Source organism: Dipodomys ordii, unplaced genomic scaffold, assembly GCF_000151885.1.
Source record: "Dipodomys ordii isolate 6190 unplaced genomic scaffold, Dord_2.0 Scaffold1, whole genome shotgun sequence".
In the NCBI taxonomy this organism is placed as follows: domain Eukaryota; kingdom Metazoa; phylum Chordata; class Mammalia; order Rodentia; family Heteromyidae; genus Dipodomys; species Dipodomys ordii.
In genome coordinates, this window is record NW_012267217.1 from 33,950,725 (window position 1) to 33,963,220 (window position 12,496).

The 12,496-nt window shown below is 42.5% G+C and overlaps 1 protein-coding gene across 4 annotated transcripts in view; it reads right to left on the reverse strand.

The window, feature by feature from the left end:
- Hecw2 (HECT, C2 and WW domain containing E3 ubiquitin protein ligase 2) overlaps nucleotides 1-12,496 on the reverse strand; it is a 218,544-nt gene that overhangs the window by 101,226 nt on the left and 104,822 nt on the right. The window contains exons 6-10 of one of the 4 annotated variants that reach the window (XM_013013284.1): nucleotides 11,416-11,558; nucleotides 6,665-6,765; nucleotides 4,964-6,240; nucleotides 4,801-4,879; nucleotides 4,107-4,202 (exon numbers count right to left, since the gene is read on the reverse strand). In XM_013013284.1, the coding sequence (XP_012868738.1) occupies nucleotides 4,107-4,202; nucleotides 4,801-4,879; nucleotides 4,964-6,240; nucleotides 6,665-6,765; nucleotides 11,416-11,558 (1,696 nt within the window). Of the gene's footprint in view, nucleotides 1-4,106; nucleotides 4,203-4,800; nucleotides 4,886-4,951; nucleotides 6,241-6,664; nucleotides 6,766-11,415; nucleotides 11,559-12,496 lie in introns of all 4 variants that reach the window. The other 3 variants (XM_013012535.1, XM_013011815.1, XM_013011033.1) reach the window with 3 other exon arrangements.

Here is a 12,496-nt window from a genome sequence, read left to right on the forward strand (position 1 = left end):
AAGGTTAGCGCTTTACCACTTGAACCACAGTGCCACTTCCGGCTTTTTTTTGCTTATGTGGTGCTGAGGAATCGAACCCAGGGCCTCAGGCATGCAAGGCAAGTGCTCTACCACTGAGCCACCTTCCCAGCCCCATTCTTTCCATTCTTATCTTAATGCTAAGGAAACTAAGGCTGTCAGTGCTGATCATGTTCTCACAGGCTTCAATTCCCAATTGCCACTAGTTGCTGGCACAACTGGTGACCTTGAGAATATAGAGCCAATTCTTAAGGTGCTCAGTGCTTCTTCAAGCCCAAGCTACTTTCTAGGAAGGCTCACAACATGCACAGGCCTCCTCTAAGGTGAGGAGCTTCCTTCTTTTCTATGAATCATCAGAGCATCCCTCCATCAGTGGTTGGAGACACAAGGTCCTCAAGGTCAAAGAGGGCATTTTCACAGGGAAGGCAAGAATGAGAATCTAAGCACCTACTGGTAGATCACTCTTACAGCTGGGCAGACCACACTAAAGTCTAAGATCTTCTCCCCAGTCCTGAGAAAGGAGAAATGACACAGAATCAAGCAGAAAACACACAAAGAAAATTGCTTTACATAAAGTGTTCAAAATAGATGCTCAGAAATAGTTATTATCCTGACATGTTAACTAACAGGTGACTTGCTACAGAACTGAATTGATGCAGTAAAGTAGGCCATTAAATCTTCTTAATTTCTTTTTTTTAAGCATGTATTAATTATATGAGGGTGGGGTTGTTTTCAGGGATGTTGGTTGCAAACACTCTCAGAAGTGAGGAGCTTCCTCAGAGAAGGACTAGTGGCAAAAAGCCATCTCATAAGAAAAGAAACCTGAGAATTTTTTGAGCCTTGCTGGGTCTAGCCTCCAAGTACTGCAATATTAATGAAGTTCTGGGGAATCCTCCAAACTCAAAAGTGTTGCTAGAGTCCAGCAGCATATGAGCCTACTTATCCTCAAATCAAACGGCCATGATTGCCATGCTTCCGTCTGCACTCTCCTGTCCCAGTAAGCTTAGGATAGTCCACCTCGTGCTGGTAAAGGACTGTAAGTGATTCTGCTTCAACTTTTATTAGCAGGGATCTTAAATATTGCTGAATTGATCTGGCTTTTATCTGTAAAAGAAGAGAGCTATACCATATCTGGCTCCTATACATCAATCTGTCAATTATAGATGCGACCTCCTGGATCAATCTCACAAAGTTATTAGAACAACAACAACAAAAAGAACGTCTATAGAAGTGCTTTTACGGTGTGGAGCACTCCACAAATTTGACAGAACTATAAATCAGAGACACAGTCAGAGGTGGCAGCAGAAAGCCAATGCGGGGTGGGAATCCACCAGGGGTAGCCAAGGGATTTAAAGACTGTGAGGATGAAACAAGGGAGGACTGGGGTAAGATGGATGGGAAACCACAGAAAGTAATCTCAGGCATGCTTAGACCCTGGTCTGCAACATGCCCTTCCCATTGAATCCTCAAGCTGTTATTTCCTACAACAGGACTGTGTGTGTGTGTGTGTGTGTGTGTGTGTGTGTGTGTGTGTGTGTGTGTGTGTTTAATCTCAGTTTGAGAGGGTAATATTTTCACTTCTGAGTTTTTAAAATATAAAGATCCCAGTTATGTTGTTCAAAAGTGTCAATTACTGAATATTAAATAAATTAGTACAGAGAGGACTTTCTCAGTGGGCTTACTATCAGGCCTCTGATGGGACCATTCTCTGTTTTACCAGATTGTCTCATCATTGTAGGGTATTTGACATTCCTGTCTCCCACAACACGAGCACCAGCAACACCTTGCAAACTTTGTAATGATGAAAGCTGGTCCATGTACTCCAAGTGTCCCTAATGCGTTAGTTAGCACAAGCCACCAACACTGAAAACCATGGAACAAGAGGGAGCATATCTTAAGGTTTTTCTGTTCATCAGTCACTCATTAAATAGGATATATCACTCAACTGCTGTCACTTCGGGATGTATTAACTCACTAAAGTGAATTGCTAATTTTTAAAAAAAAGTCCCCCAGGAGAGGTGGGGAGGGAAGGGATGATAGGGGAAAAACAAAGGAGGAGGTAAAAATGCTCGATAGGAAATGTTCTCATTACCTTAGTCATGTAACTGTAACTCCTCTGTACAGTAGTTCTACAATAATATATATATATATATATATATATATATATATATATATATATAAAATTCCCCCCAAAGAAGACTACCTGCCAATTAGTGCCTAAACAAATACATGGAGATGTCACAAATAGTGGCCATAATAACTTCAGCAATAAAGTACTTGTGCTTATTTAATGCAATCTGAGGGGTGACCTTATATCCCACAACTATTAGAGCCACTGGGAGTGACCAGGAGTGTGTTCATTGATGCACTAGCATGATCTTCTGCCTCTGTCTAGAAGCTCCCATTACAGTAGCCCCCTTGTTAACCACAGGTATGTGGTTCCACAGAGACTTCCATTGAGGAAAACCTGAGCATGCTCAGGATACAAAGAGTTCAGGGCTCTAAAATGATGCATCAATACTGTCACCCAAAACTGGACCTTATTTCGCGTTCTTTGTCATACATACAGTGGATGTTTGGTTTGTTTTCCCACAGCAACATCCAACAAACATTCCATCAAACATTTTCATCTTGTCACATACAATAAGCACACTATGCAAACTTTTTGGCTTGGGAGGTTAACTAGAACTTTATCTTGCTTTAGGGAAAGCATGTTTTCACAAAATTAAGGGCAGAGAGACTCAGAGCTGGTCCCACAATGAGTTAAACCCAGTGATGAGAGTCAGGTTGAATGGCAGATTCTCAGCACCCCACTTACACTATATAATGCACACAGTAGGATTTATTTGGGGGAGATTGCTTTTGATATTTTAAAAATTACTGTTTTCAGACCACACTTGATCAAAACTACATAATAAATCATCACATGGGTGGACTTACTATCCTGTTTCTCTATGTATATAAAACACAGTCCTCTTAGAACTTTCACTTGGTATGCTTAATTCATTATGCTCAAATTATACTCAACTATCTGCCAGGATTATCCTCTTTCCTGACTCGAATCTTTCTTCCAAGGGTGAAGAAAAGTCTCTTTCCCTCCCTCCTCCTCCTGCTTCTTCTTCATTTTTTTTCATTGATGAAAATGCATGATTTCTTTTTTCTGAATAGCAGTTCTTAGTTATCCAAGTACACAGATAAGGGAACTAAACAAGAGAACATCAAAATATTTGCCAATGTTGTTGCCGAACTGTAACAGTACCATTCAGCTCTCCTCAGCTCACACCAAAACTCTCCACTCAGCATTTTCATGCCAGCAATTTGTGCCCTGCTCTCTTCGCATGCCCCCTCCCCTTTTTAAAATAGGAGGGGTTTAAGGACTCCAACTCTTGCCATGATCACATGCAAGATAGTTGAGCGGAGGAGAGGGCGAGTAGTTACAGGCTTGTGCAATTATTCACCAAAATGTTACCCTTGCAGTGCATCATTACTTCAAGGGATTCCAGAGTTTAAATGAATTCTGTGCAGGTTGTAGGAGGCATGCATGCTCATCTCTGAGTGCAGTTACACAACTGCACTCTGCTGGTCCTCAACCATCAGTCCTGTTAAGTGCAGTATTTCCTGAAAGCCAAAGAAATGCAATACTAACCTAAAAGTAGGCTAATTTCTAAGATTAATAACACTTCACTCCAAACCTATGAGAAAAAAAATAATCAGAACCTTGTGTTTAATGCTATAAAATGGCAGGAACAGAAAAGCAGTGAGGTTTTTCTGAGATTGTTCCCATTTGTCTATTAATGGAATGAAATCCAGACTGCTCTTAGGAATAATGTTTAAAAACTCTCCTATGCACCCAATTTACCTATCCATCTGGATCTACCACCCTATTACCTAACCATCTGGGCCTCCTCCCATGATTATTGGGCTCTCCCTGAGAACCCTTTCCTTCTGCTGCCCTTCACTCAGCAGAGCAGAGCTGATGTCGTTTTCTAAACTCGGTCAGTTATGGCCCCAGACCCCTTCCTCTCCAGGACCACAGAGTGTGTTGCCCCTTGTGATCAAGGTGTGTCCTTTAGGTAATAGCTGCTCACTTGGTGGTAGAGCCTCATCCACTCTCTGGTACCGGCTGACATCTTGGCGCACTGAAGGTAGTGAACGCAAGGGCTGGTGGCCATTGGCTTGAGAACCTAGCATTAAAGGTACAAAGACACAAAGTTACTCAGGCATGACTTTGTTTTCCCTTTACTGTCCAAACAGTCTCTATAGAAAGTTAAGAAACACCTAGATGGGATATGGTCATCAGGAGTTCACCCTATGTGGAGAATTCTGAGTTCCAGGCCAGGCTGGACTACAGAGCAAGGCCTCATCTCCGTAAAAAGCAAGCAAATATGAACGACAGACATGCAGCATACATCCTGAGGCTGGCCTTTTTGTTCTTTTTGGAATAAATAGGTAAGGATGGCGCAAAAGGTGGGAAGGGGGACTCCATTAAGTCCTCAGTGTCCCTGGCCTGACCTCCAGGGAGGGCTCCAATTGTGTACATATTTGTCACCTGCTTGCACCATTTTCTGGGTCCTGTTTCCAGTCTTGTCCCTCTTCTCTTTCTTACCCTTCATTTTGCTAAGTGTTAGTGTAACCCCACCCCCTTCTATAAAGGAGTCACCTATGTATACAAGCCTATATATATCTATATATACCTATATAGAATTGTGATTTTCATGGAGGGAATGTCTACATGACTTCTCTGTAGTTGAGCCAAGAGCCAGGCTGCCTTCTACACCCTACCTCCAGTAGCACCCTCCTCCTGGGCAGTCGCCCCTTCACAAGCGCCTTGGGCATCCCCAGCATTCCCCTCATCTTGAGGCTGGGTCTCAGCAGCAGCGGCAGCAGCGGCAGCAGTGGTATCCGCATCCGCAGCATCAGTATCAGCAGCCACAGCCACAGCCACAGCAGCAGCAGCAGCAGCAGCAGCTCCCTCCAGACTCCCCCTCCGCTGCCACACTTCCCCCAGCTCCTCTTGGTCAGGCAAAACAGCAGATTCTGCCCCAGGCCTTTCCTCCTCCCCACTGGGCACCTGCACCACAGGTAAAGAACCTGGAGTGCACAGGGAATCCTGAGAGCCCTCCTCGGGGCAGCTGCTGGGGGCCTCTGCTGCACAGGCCCCGTCTTCCTCTTCCTGCGAAGAAAAGGCTGGGGTTTCTGGGAAACGTGCACTTTCGAGAGAGGAGCACCGCGTGTCCACAGAAGACAGCTGTGTGGTCACACTCTCATTGCAGGAGCTATCAGCACCTTCCAGATCACTCTCTCCTTCAGGCCTGGTGCTGGCTTCGCTCACACTCTCTGTCCTGGCAGCATCGCTGGGTTCTGTTTCGGAGGACACCTGGGAAGGCTCCGATCCCTGGTCCAGGGACTCAGTCTCACTGGTGGCTCTTCGGCTTCCTCCTGATGTGTCAGGAGTGCCTGTGTCTGCCCCACTGGTGGGCTGATCTACTTCTTGAGAGCCACACAATTCGGTGCTGCCGTGGTCAGCGCTAGGCTGAGGTTGGGGGCCCATTTCACTTTCCTCTGGGGCTGGGCCTGAGGGCAAGGAGGCATCTGCAAGCTCTGGAAGATTCTCTGGCTTCTCCTCCAAGGAAGCAGCTTCGTGTGTGGAGGCATCCTCATTCTCAGCAGGGTTGTCGTCCTCCGGCTTTGTCTGGGAGGTCAGCTTCCCATCATCAGTCCTCGGTGCCCTGCTGAACATAATCAACCCTCCTTCCTCCTCCAAGGAGGATGGATAGCCCAAGTCCTGCTGGAACTCGTGGTCTTCTTCATCCGAGTCGATGTGGAGCATTGCATTGAGTCTGGTGTCGGTGGGGAAACTACTCCTCAGTTTGGGAGAGGCTCCCACAGCCCTGTCAGAGGCGGTCACTGGTCCAGGCCTGCAAGGCCCATTGTGTTCAACAGCATCTAAATAATCGTTGAGTGAGTCCTGACAGCCTCTGGGAGGCGAGGTCCTTGAGGAAGTAGAGGTTAGGTCCTCCGTGTCTATTTCCAGAGTGGAGCTAGTCCTGAAAGAATGCTTAGGCGTGCCATCGGCGGTGCTGTCCTCAGACACTGGCCCGTTCACACACACTGGGCTGTCGTGGTGGCTCCCAGGCATGTCTTCATCATCAGAAGGACTTCCCAGGTCCCCGTTCACGGTATTGACTCCAAGGATCGTGCCAACGGCTTCTGGAGACGCATCTGAATGAAAAGGAAGCATGTGTAAAGCAAAATGAACTAGAAACAGCAAATGACATTTTCACAACCTATTGCCTGGCAATCAATCACTTCAAAGAATGTCACTATCCCACTGAAGACCTGAACGCATGCTTGACTTGCTAAGATACACGACTCCCTATCAAATGAGCAGCCTGCTAGCCAGAGTGCGACGTAAAATACGAGCTACAGTTGAAAATTCTGCAATGCAATTTTTAAATGCAGGCATACATCTTAGAGACATTAAAAAAACAAAACCAAAACCTTTCCTGTCTACTTTGCAATTCTCAGTAGGCGAAATCATTTATCTACTCTATTATTTTCAGAACAAGACACAAACTCAAGTCTATCCAAATGCAAACTGCCAACTGATTTAATGAGTGTTTATGAATTTAAACAGACCCCTCACCTTCATGAACAGAAGATGTGACTTCCACTTTAAACTGGAGGTAGCCGCTCACATGGTCAGCTGGGAGCCTTCTGCCAAGGTTGTAGCTGAGCATCTGGTCACTGCAGGAGGAGAAAAAGTCCTTTCAGCCTTACTACATTCTTGCCCTTTCAGCCTTTAGCTTCTTCCAACAGGCTACCTTCAAATCCCGCCTATTTCCTTTAAGGCCTTCAGATCCATACATGAAGAAAATATAGGCTCAAGGCCCAATATGGCCCAATGTGTTATTATTCTTATTATTTACTTGTGCAAATAAATATTTATAAATGCAAGAATTGTGCTGTAGCATAAGAACAGCTCTATCTAGAGAGCAGCCGCCCTACCCCCCAACCCCAGTGACAGGGGTCCTCTTTTTCTTCACTGGCCTCTCTTTCCTCACTGTGCAGGGTCCTGGCCTGATCCCAATTCTCAGGTTGGCTTGTGAGCAGTGCTGGTGAAGGTAGGGTAATCCAGGTGATCTCCTGTCAGTAGGGTGTCATGGGCCACACTGAATGCGAGCGTGGGCCACAACTGGGTCTACCCAGTTTTTGCCCTATCTTGGGCTGCTAGTGCCAGTTAGGGCGGAGTTATCATCTCTTTCAAGTCCATGTCTATTTATCAAAGTCCACTGCAATTACTTCATGTTCTTGAACGCAAGCAACTCTTAGGCCGAATCAAATTATTTATTCTTTTCTTTAAAAAAATTTAAAGTATTATCTTTTAAGTAGTTGTCCAAAGGAGTTGCCATTTAACAAAGCAATTATGAATATATCTTGATCAGTGTCACTCCTCTTAACATTTTCACTCATCCCGCCCCTTCCCACCGATTCCCTCATTCTTAATTTTGTAGAACGTACGTTGGATTTTTGCCTGCATTTCCCCCTCTATTCCTCTTCATTCCCCTTGACCCCACCCTACCTCCTGCAAGTACCAGCTTCCTGGTAGTTTATTCTGCTGAACGTTGGTTTGGGCTTCTTAAGAAATCACATTATTTGAGAACTCCTTTGAATCCTATTTCAATAGTTAATACATTTAAGACCCCAAAGACCAATATCCATCAGCTCTGTTCTCACACTGCCCTCTAGTGGTTATTTCAAAAGGAAAAATGCAATGTCTGCCTAACATTGGGCCCTATACAGGCTAGAACCCCTATTTCACATTAATCTACAAAATTTTTGTATATATCTGTATCTCCTAAAAACATTCCTGGACAAGTATAATCCACTTAAAAGAACACATAAGAAGGTAAACATTTGTTAGACATTTTATTCTAGAAATGATGTGCTGATTTTTCTCCCTGATGAGGGCTTAGTGTTTCCCTATAGCAAGTGTTTACTGTGTGGCACATATAGTCTGTTGAGGGCCTTTCCTGCATGATCTCCTTTAGTTCTCCTAGCAACCTGGAAGATGAACAGCAATCCTGTTTCCTCTAGGAAGGAAGGAAGGTAGAACCAGACAACTATGAAGTTGCAGACCTGGGATGAGATACAGGTCATCTAACACTGAGTCCCACTCTCTAGTCACTGCAACACATTCCCATGGTCATATATGCTTTGTGATTTGGGGCGATTTCAGTAAAAGGTTAATATAGTCAGTTGTAAATACTAGGTGTCATGTAATGACTATAATCTGCATAATGGCATGTGTCTTTCTTCTCCTTCTCTCTCATGTTTACAGAATTATGCGATGACTGTCACACAAAAGGGCTTGACGAAGTGTCCAGTGAAGCATAGGCCAATAGCAAAGTCTATAGACCTGCTCTCAGCCTGACAGTTCCTTACGCATCTCGCTGGGCCCAAAGGCTTTAAGAATTTAAAAATTGACCCTTCTTCCTTCTTCCGTGGCCAATCAAAATAAAGAGATGTTAATGCTGAGGATATATAGAAGCAATGAGTTTTAGCTAGGAAATGAGTGTTTCAGAAGAATTGTAAGGACAGGGCTCTACCTATCTTCTCCAACTCCCAACACAGTGATTGACACTTAGGAGGCACCTAATGTATATACAGTAAACCAATTAACAAATTAATTTCTTCTACTTGGCGAAAAGAATTATAACTGAAGGGAAACTCAGTTCCTCTACGGGAACCTCCCTGTTCAGAAGATTCCAAGGAGCAAGAGCTTTTTCCTATGCTAAGTGGCTGTCAGAGGATTCAGAGGTCCTCCTGGGCTGTCCAGTGACATTTTGACTGCCTCTTGCTGTGTGACAGATCAATATGAAGACCATACTACACATCCTTACTCATTATTACTACTTATTATCATGAAAACTACATGCCCTAAAACTCTCACTAATTGTCCGGGACATTCTGTCACTGATGTAACTAGAGGAATTTACAGTGTGTTTTAGAAGAAAGCAGGCCATGCTCTGAAAAAAAATATGTCACATTCAAACAGATCCTCTCAAAATAGGTTATTAGTGGAAATGCAAGCAGGAGAATTGTAATTCAGAACTAGCCATGGCAAAAGTAAGCAAGACCTTGTCTCTAAAACAGGCTGGAGTTCATTTCGCTTAAGATCATCTTATGTGGTCATATGTACATAGCTTTTGACCTTTTCTGCTGGTCCCAGACATATTCTAGTTATTGTAAATAAGGGAAACCACAGGACCTATGTTTCTTTGGGCCTGGCTTATTTATTTCACTTAACATTTTTTTCCAAGTCTTTCCATTTCCTAGCAAATGGGGCGATATCATTCTTTCTGATGGAGGCATAGAATTCCATTAAAACAGGCTGGACATTGAAGTACATACTTGTTATCTCAAGCCTGGGCAGTAAAATACATGAGACCGTATATGATCAAGATGAAAAAAAAACCCAAAGGACTGGGGCATGGCTCAAGGGACAGGGCACTTTCCTTTCAAGATCAAGTCCCTGAATCCAAAACTCAGCATTGGTAATAAACAAAAAAAAAAGGTTATTCATAAGGTCTTCTAACTCATCCTATGAAACCTCATCCTGTACCATTCTATTTCAGAGAGTTGCAGCCTGCCAAACACATAACTAATTAAATACAGAACTTGGTAGGAAATGTATCAATTTCTTAGTGGACAATAGTCATCAGATCAGCCCTGTTACACTGAGAGGCTAATAGCTAATATGCTTATATATAGTATTACTGCATTACTTTTAGTTCACACATAGAGAAATTTCTGACAGTTCTGATATTTATGAAGCCACATTGGACTTACTTCCAGTAAACATGGAGACTAGGACTAGGATTTCTCTAGGTGCCTAGTTCTCTAACAGACTACTTCAAAAGACAGCAAGTCAACAACACGTTTAGTCGCCAGCAAGCTTGTACTTCTGCCTTGATCATACTAGCTGGCATACATCAAATTGATACTTCCATCAAAGGTCATATATAAATTACACTCATAATTATATAAATTAAATCATATTATAAGACATGTACTGCAGTTAATTTCTCACTAACTTTTCACTTTCTATAAATCCTAAAAAAAAATTTTTAGATACTCCTAAAGGTATTTTTTTCGAGAAGCTATAACAATTATCCTTAAAATAATTGTGGCCTACCAGCTTTTGTCAGGAAAATCATGCTGCTGGAACTCTATAAAATATTCCTAGTTTATGAGGTTAACTCCAACTCCCAAACTGCTTCTAAGAGTCTAAAGAGTCTATCAAAATCTATTTGAGATTGAGGTTTTGAAGAGCCTTAGTGATCAGAGTCTTTAGTTTCAGATGAGGAAACTAAAGTTCCCAAAACTGTGACTTGCCAGAACGAATATGAATGATCAACTTTATGAAGGCAATTGCAGCCAGTCCTTAGTTGTTTCACAGAAACCAGGATTGTAGGACAGATGGGTCTAAACTGAAATCCTACTTACTTGCTAGCTTCAGATTCTCATCTCTGAAATGGTTATTATTTCTTTACCCACCTCTAAGAGTTGCTGAGACGAGTATCTGAGCAAATGAATGTGATGCACTTAACCCTGAGTAATCACCTAGCACCTCAGGTGACTATCATTACTTCTGCTGCTGGTATGGTGCTCATACTAGCTTCTACTGGTATGAATGCTGCTGCTATCACGCTGTGTGTTCAGAATGCTTTCCTTCAGAGAAAAGACAGCTGAGATGCTCCCCCAGTGCCAGCTCAGTGCACCTGTAGAGCTTGCTGATCTCTGCTGTGAAAGAATGCGCATGAAGCATGGAGAGGGCTTATGATGATTTCTTGGCTACATTACTTACAGCTTACAAAAAGCTTTCAGAAAGAGACAGCTATCAATCACATTCTAAAAGTCTGTCAATGCCTGACTGCATGCATGCATATGTGTGGGAGTTCATAAGAATACCTCCTAAATTAGATCTTGTTTTAAGTAAACAAAGTTGACTTTGTTTTCCAGGATCAAAAAGACAGACTCTCTGAATGGGAGAGTAACCTAGTAAATATATGCTTAGCAAGAGAATTCTGCTGCAAGGAGAGAGTTTTGTAGCACAATTTCAATATAACTCAAAATTGCACACTATAAGAGAGGGTGTTGAAATGTTACTAGCCGGTACACCTTGGAAAAGATATGGATAGCAAGAATAAAGGTGCAAAATTAAAACAAAGTACTTTGGTCCGCTCAGTTACTGTAAGGGCAGTTTTATTTGTAAAGAAATTACACTACAGCTTCTTAAGTCAGTAAGAAAATACCTAGGATTATCGTCCTTCATGTCAGTTGTTTCTGTACAAAGTAATCTCAACAAGGTTCCTGAAAGTATGAGAAGATTACCCAATGGCTTGGCGCTCCAGCAGTCTCTGCACTGGAATGGTGAGTTTCCCTAGGAAACGCTTGATGATAGGGCGGCTCTTGGCAAATTTGTCTTTAATTTCAATTTCTAAGACATCAGTTAAAAGTGCAAAAAAGGAATATTTCTGAAAAGAAAACAAAACACCAGGTAAATGTTGGCTCAAAAGATAGACAGATGTGACCTTATCCTATTTGAACCATTAGGAAATTGACATCTCTTGAAAACCCAATGGCATTCAGAATCTGCACTGCTAGAAATATCTGTCAGTTGCATAGTCACTAGGAGCCATTAACATTCTTAATAATTAAACACTAGTTGTTAAGAATCTTTGGCAAAAGAAGCCCTTTCATTCAGTCAGCCCTTCTGGGTACAGACCCAGGGAATGTCATGAAATATTCAGTTACACGCAATCTAATTTTAGCAGTCACTACATGTATTGTATCTTAATTCTCTGACATTTATTATCTTGATATAAGATAGTTCAAAATTACCTGTTTGATGAATGGCCATCTAAATTCCTAACCTCTTAGGGTTTTGAAGTTCCAAACTATCTTTGGAACTATAGAGTTCTGTGCTTTCCCTGCTATATACTTAAATAAAACAAGGTATATATGGAATCATTACTTCAGTATATAAGATACATTTATAAAATACATAGGGTCATTTCTTCTGGACCAGGAAGCTAAAATCATGACATAAGATGGGATGTTTTTTTGTTTTGATTTAAGATTTGCAATTAGAGAAAACTGGACTGGACATTGGTAAGTATAGAAAATAAAGAGCCTACTTGTTTTTTTTATTTTTATTTTTATTTTTTGGGTCCGGTTGTGGGGCCTGAACTCTGGGCCTGGGCGCTGTCCCTCAGCTCCTCAGCTCAAGGCTAGCATACTACCACTTGAGCCATAGCACCACTTCCGGCTTTTTTCTTTCTGCTTATGTGGTGCTGAGGAATCGAACCTAGGGCCTCATGCATGCAAGGCAAGCGCTCTACCACTGAGTCACCTTCTCAGCCCCAGAGCCTACTTGTTTTATTTTTGCAAAGGTAAACTTATCTTTATAAAA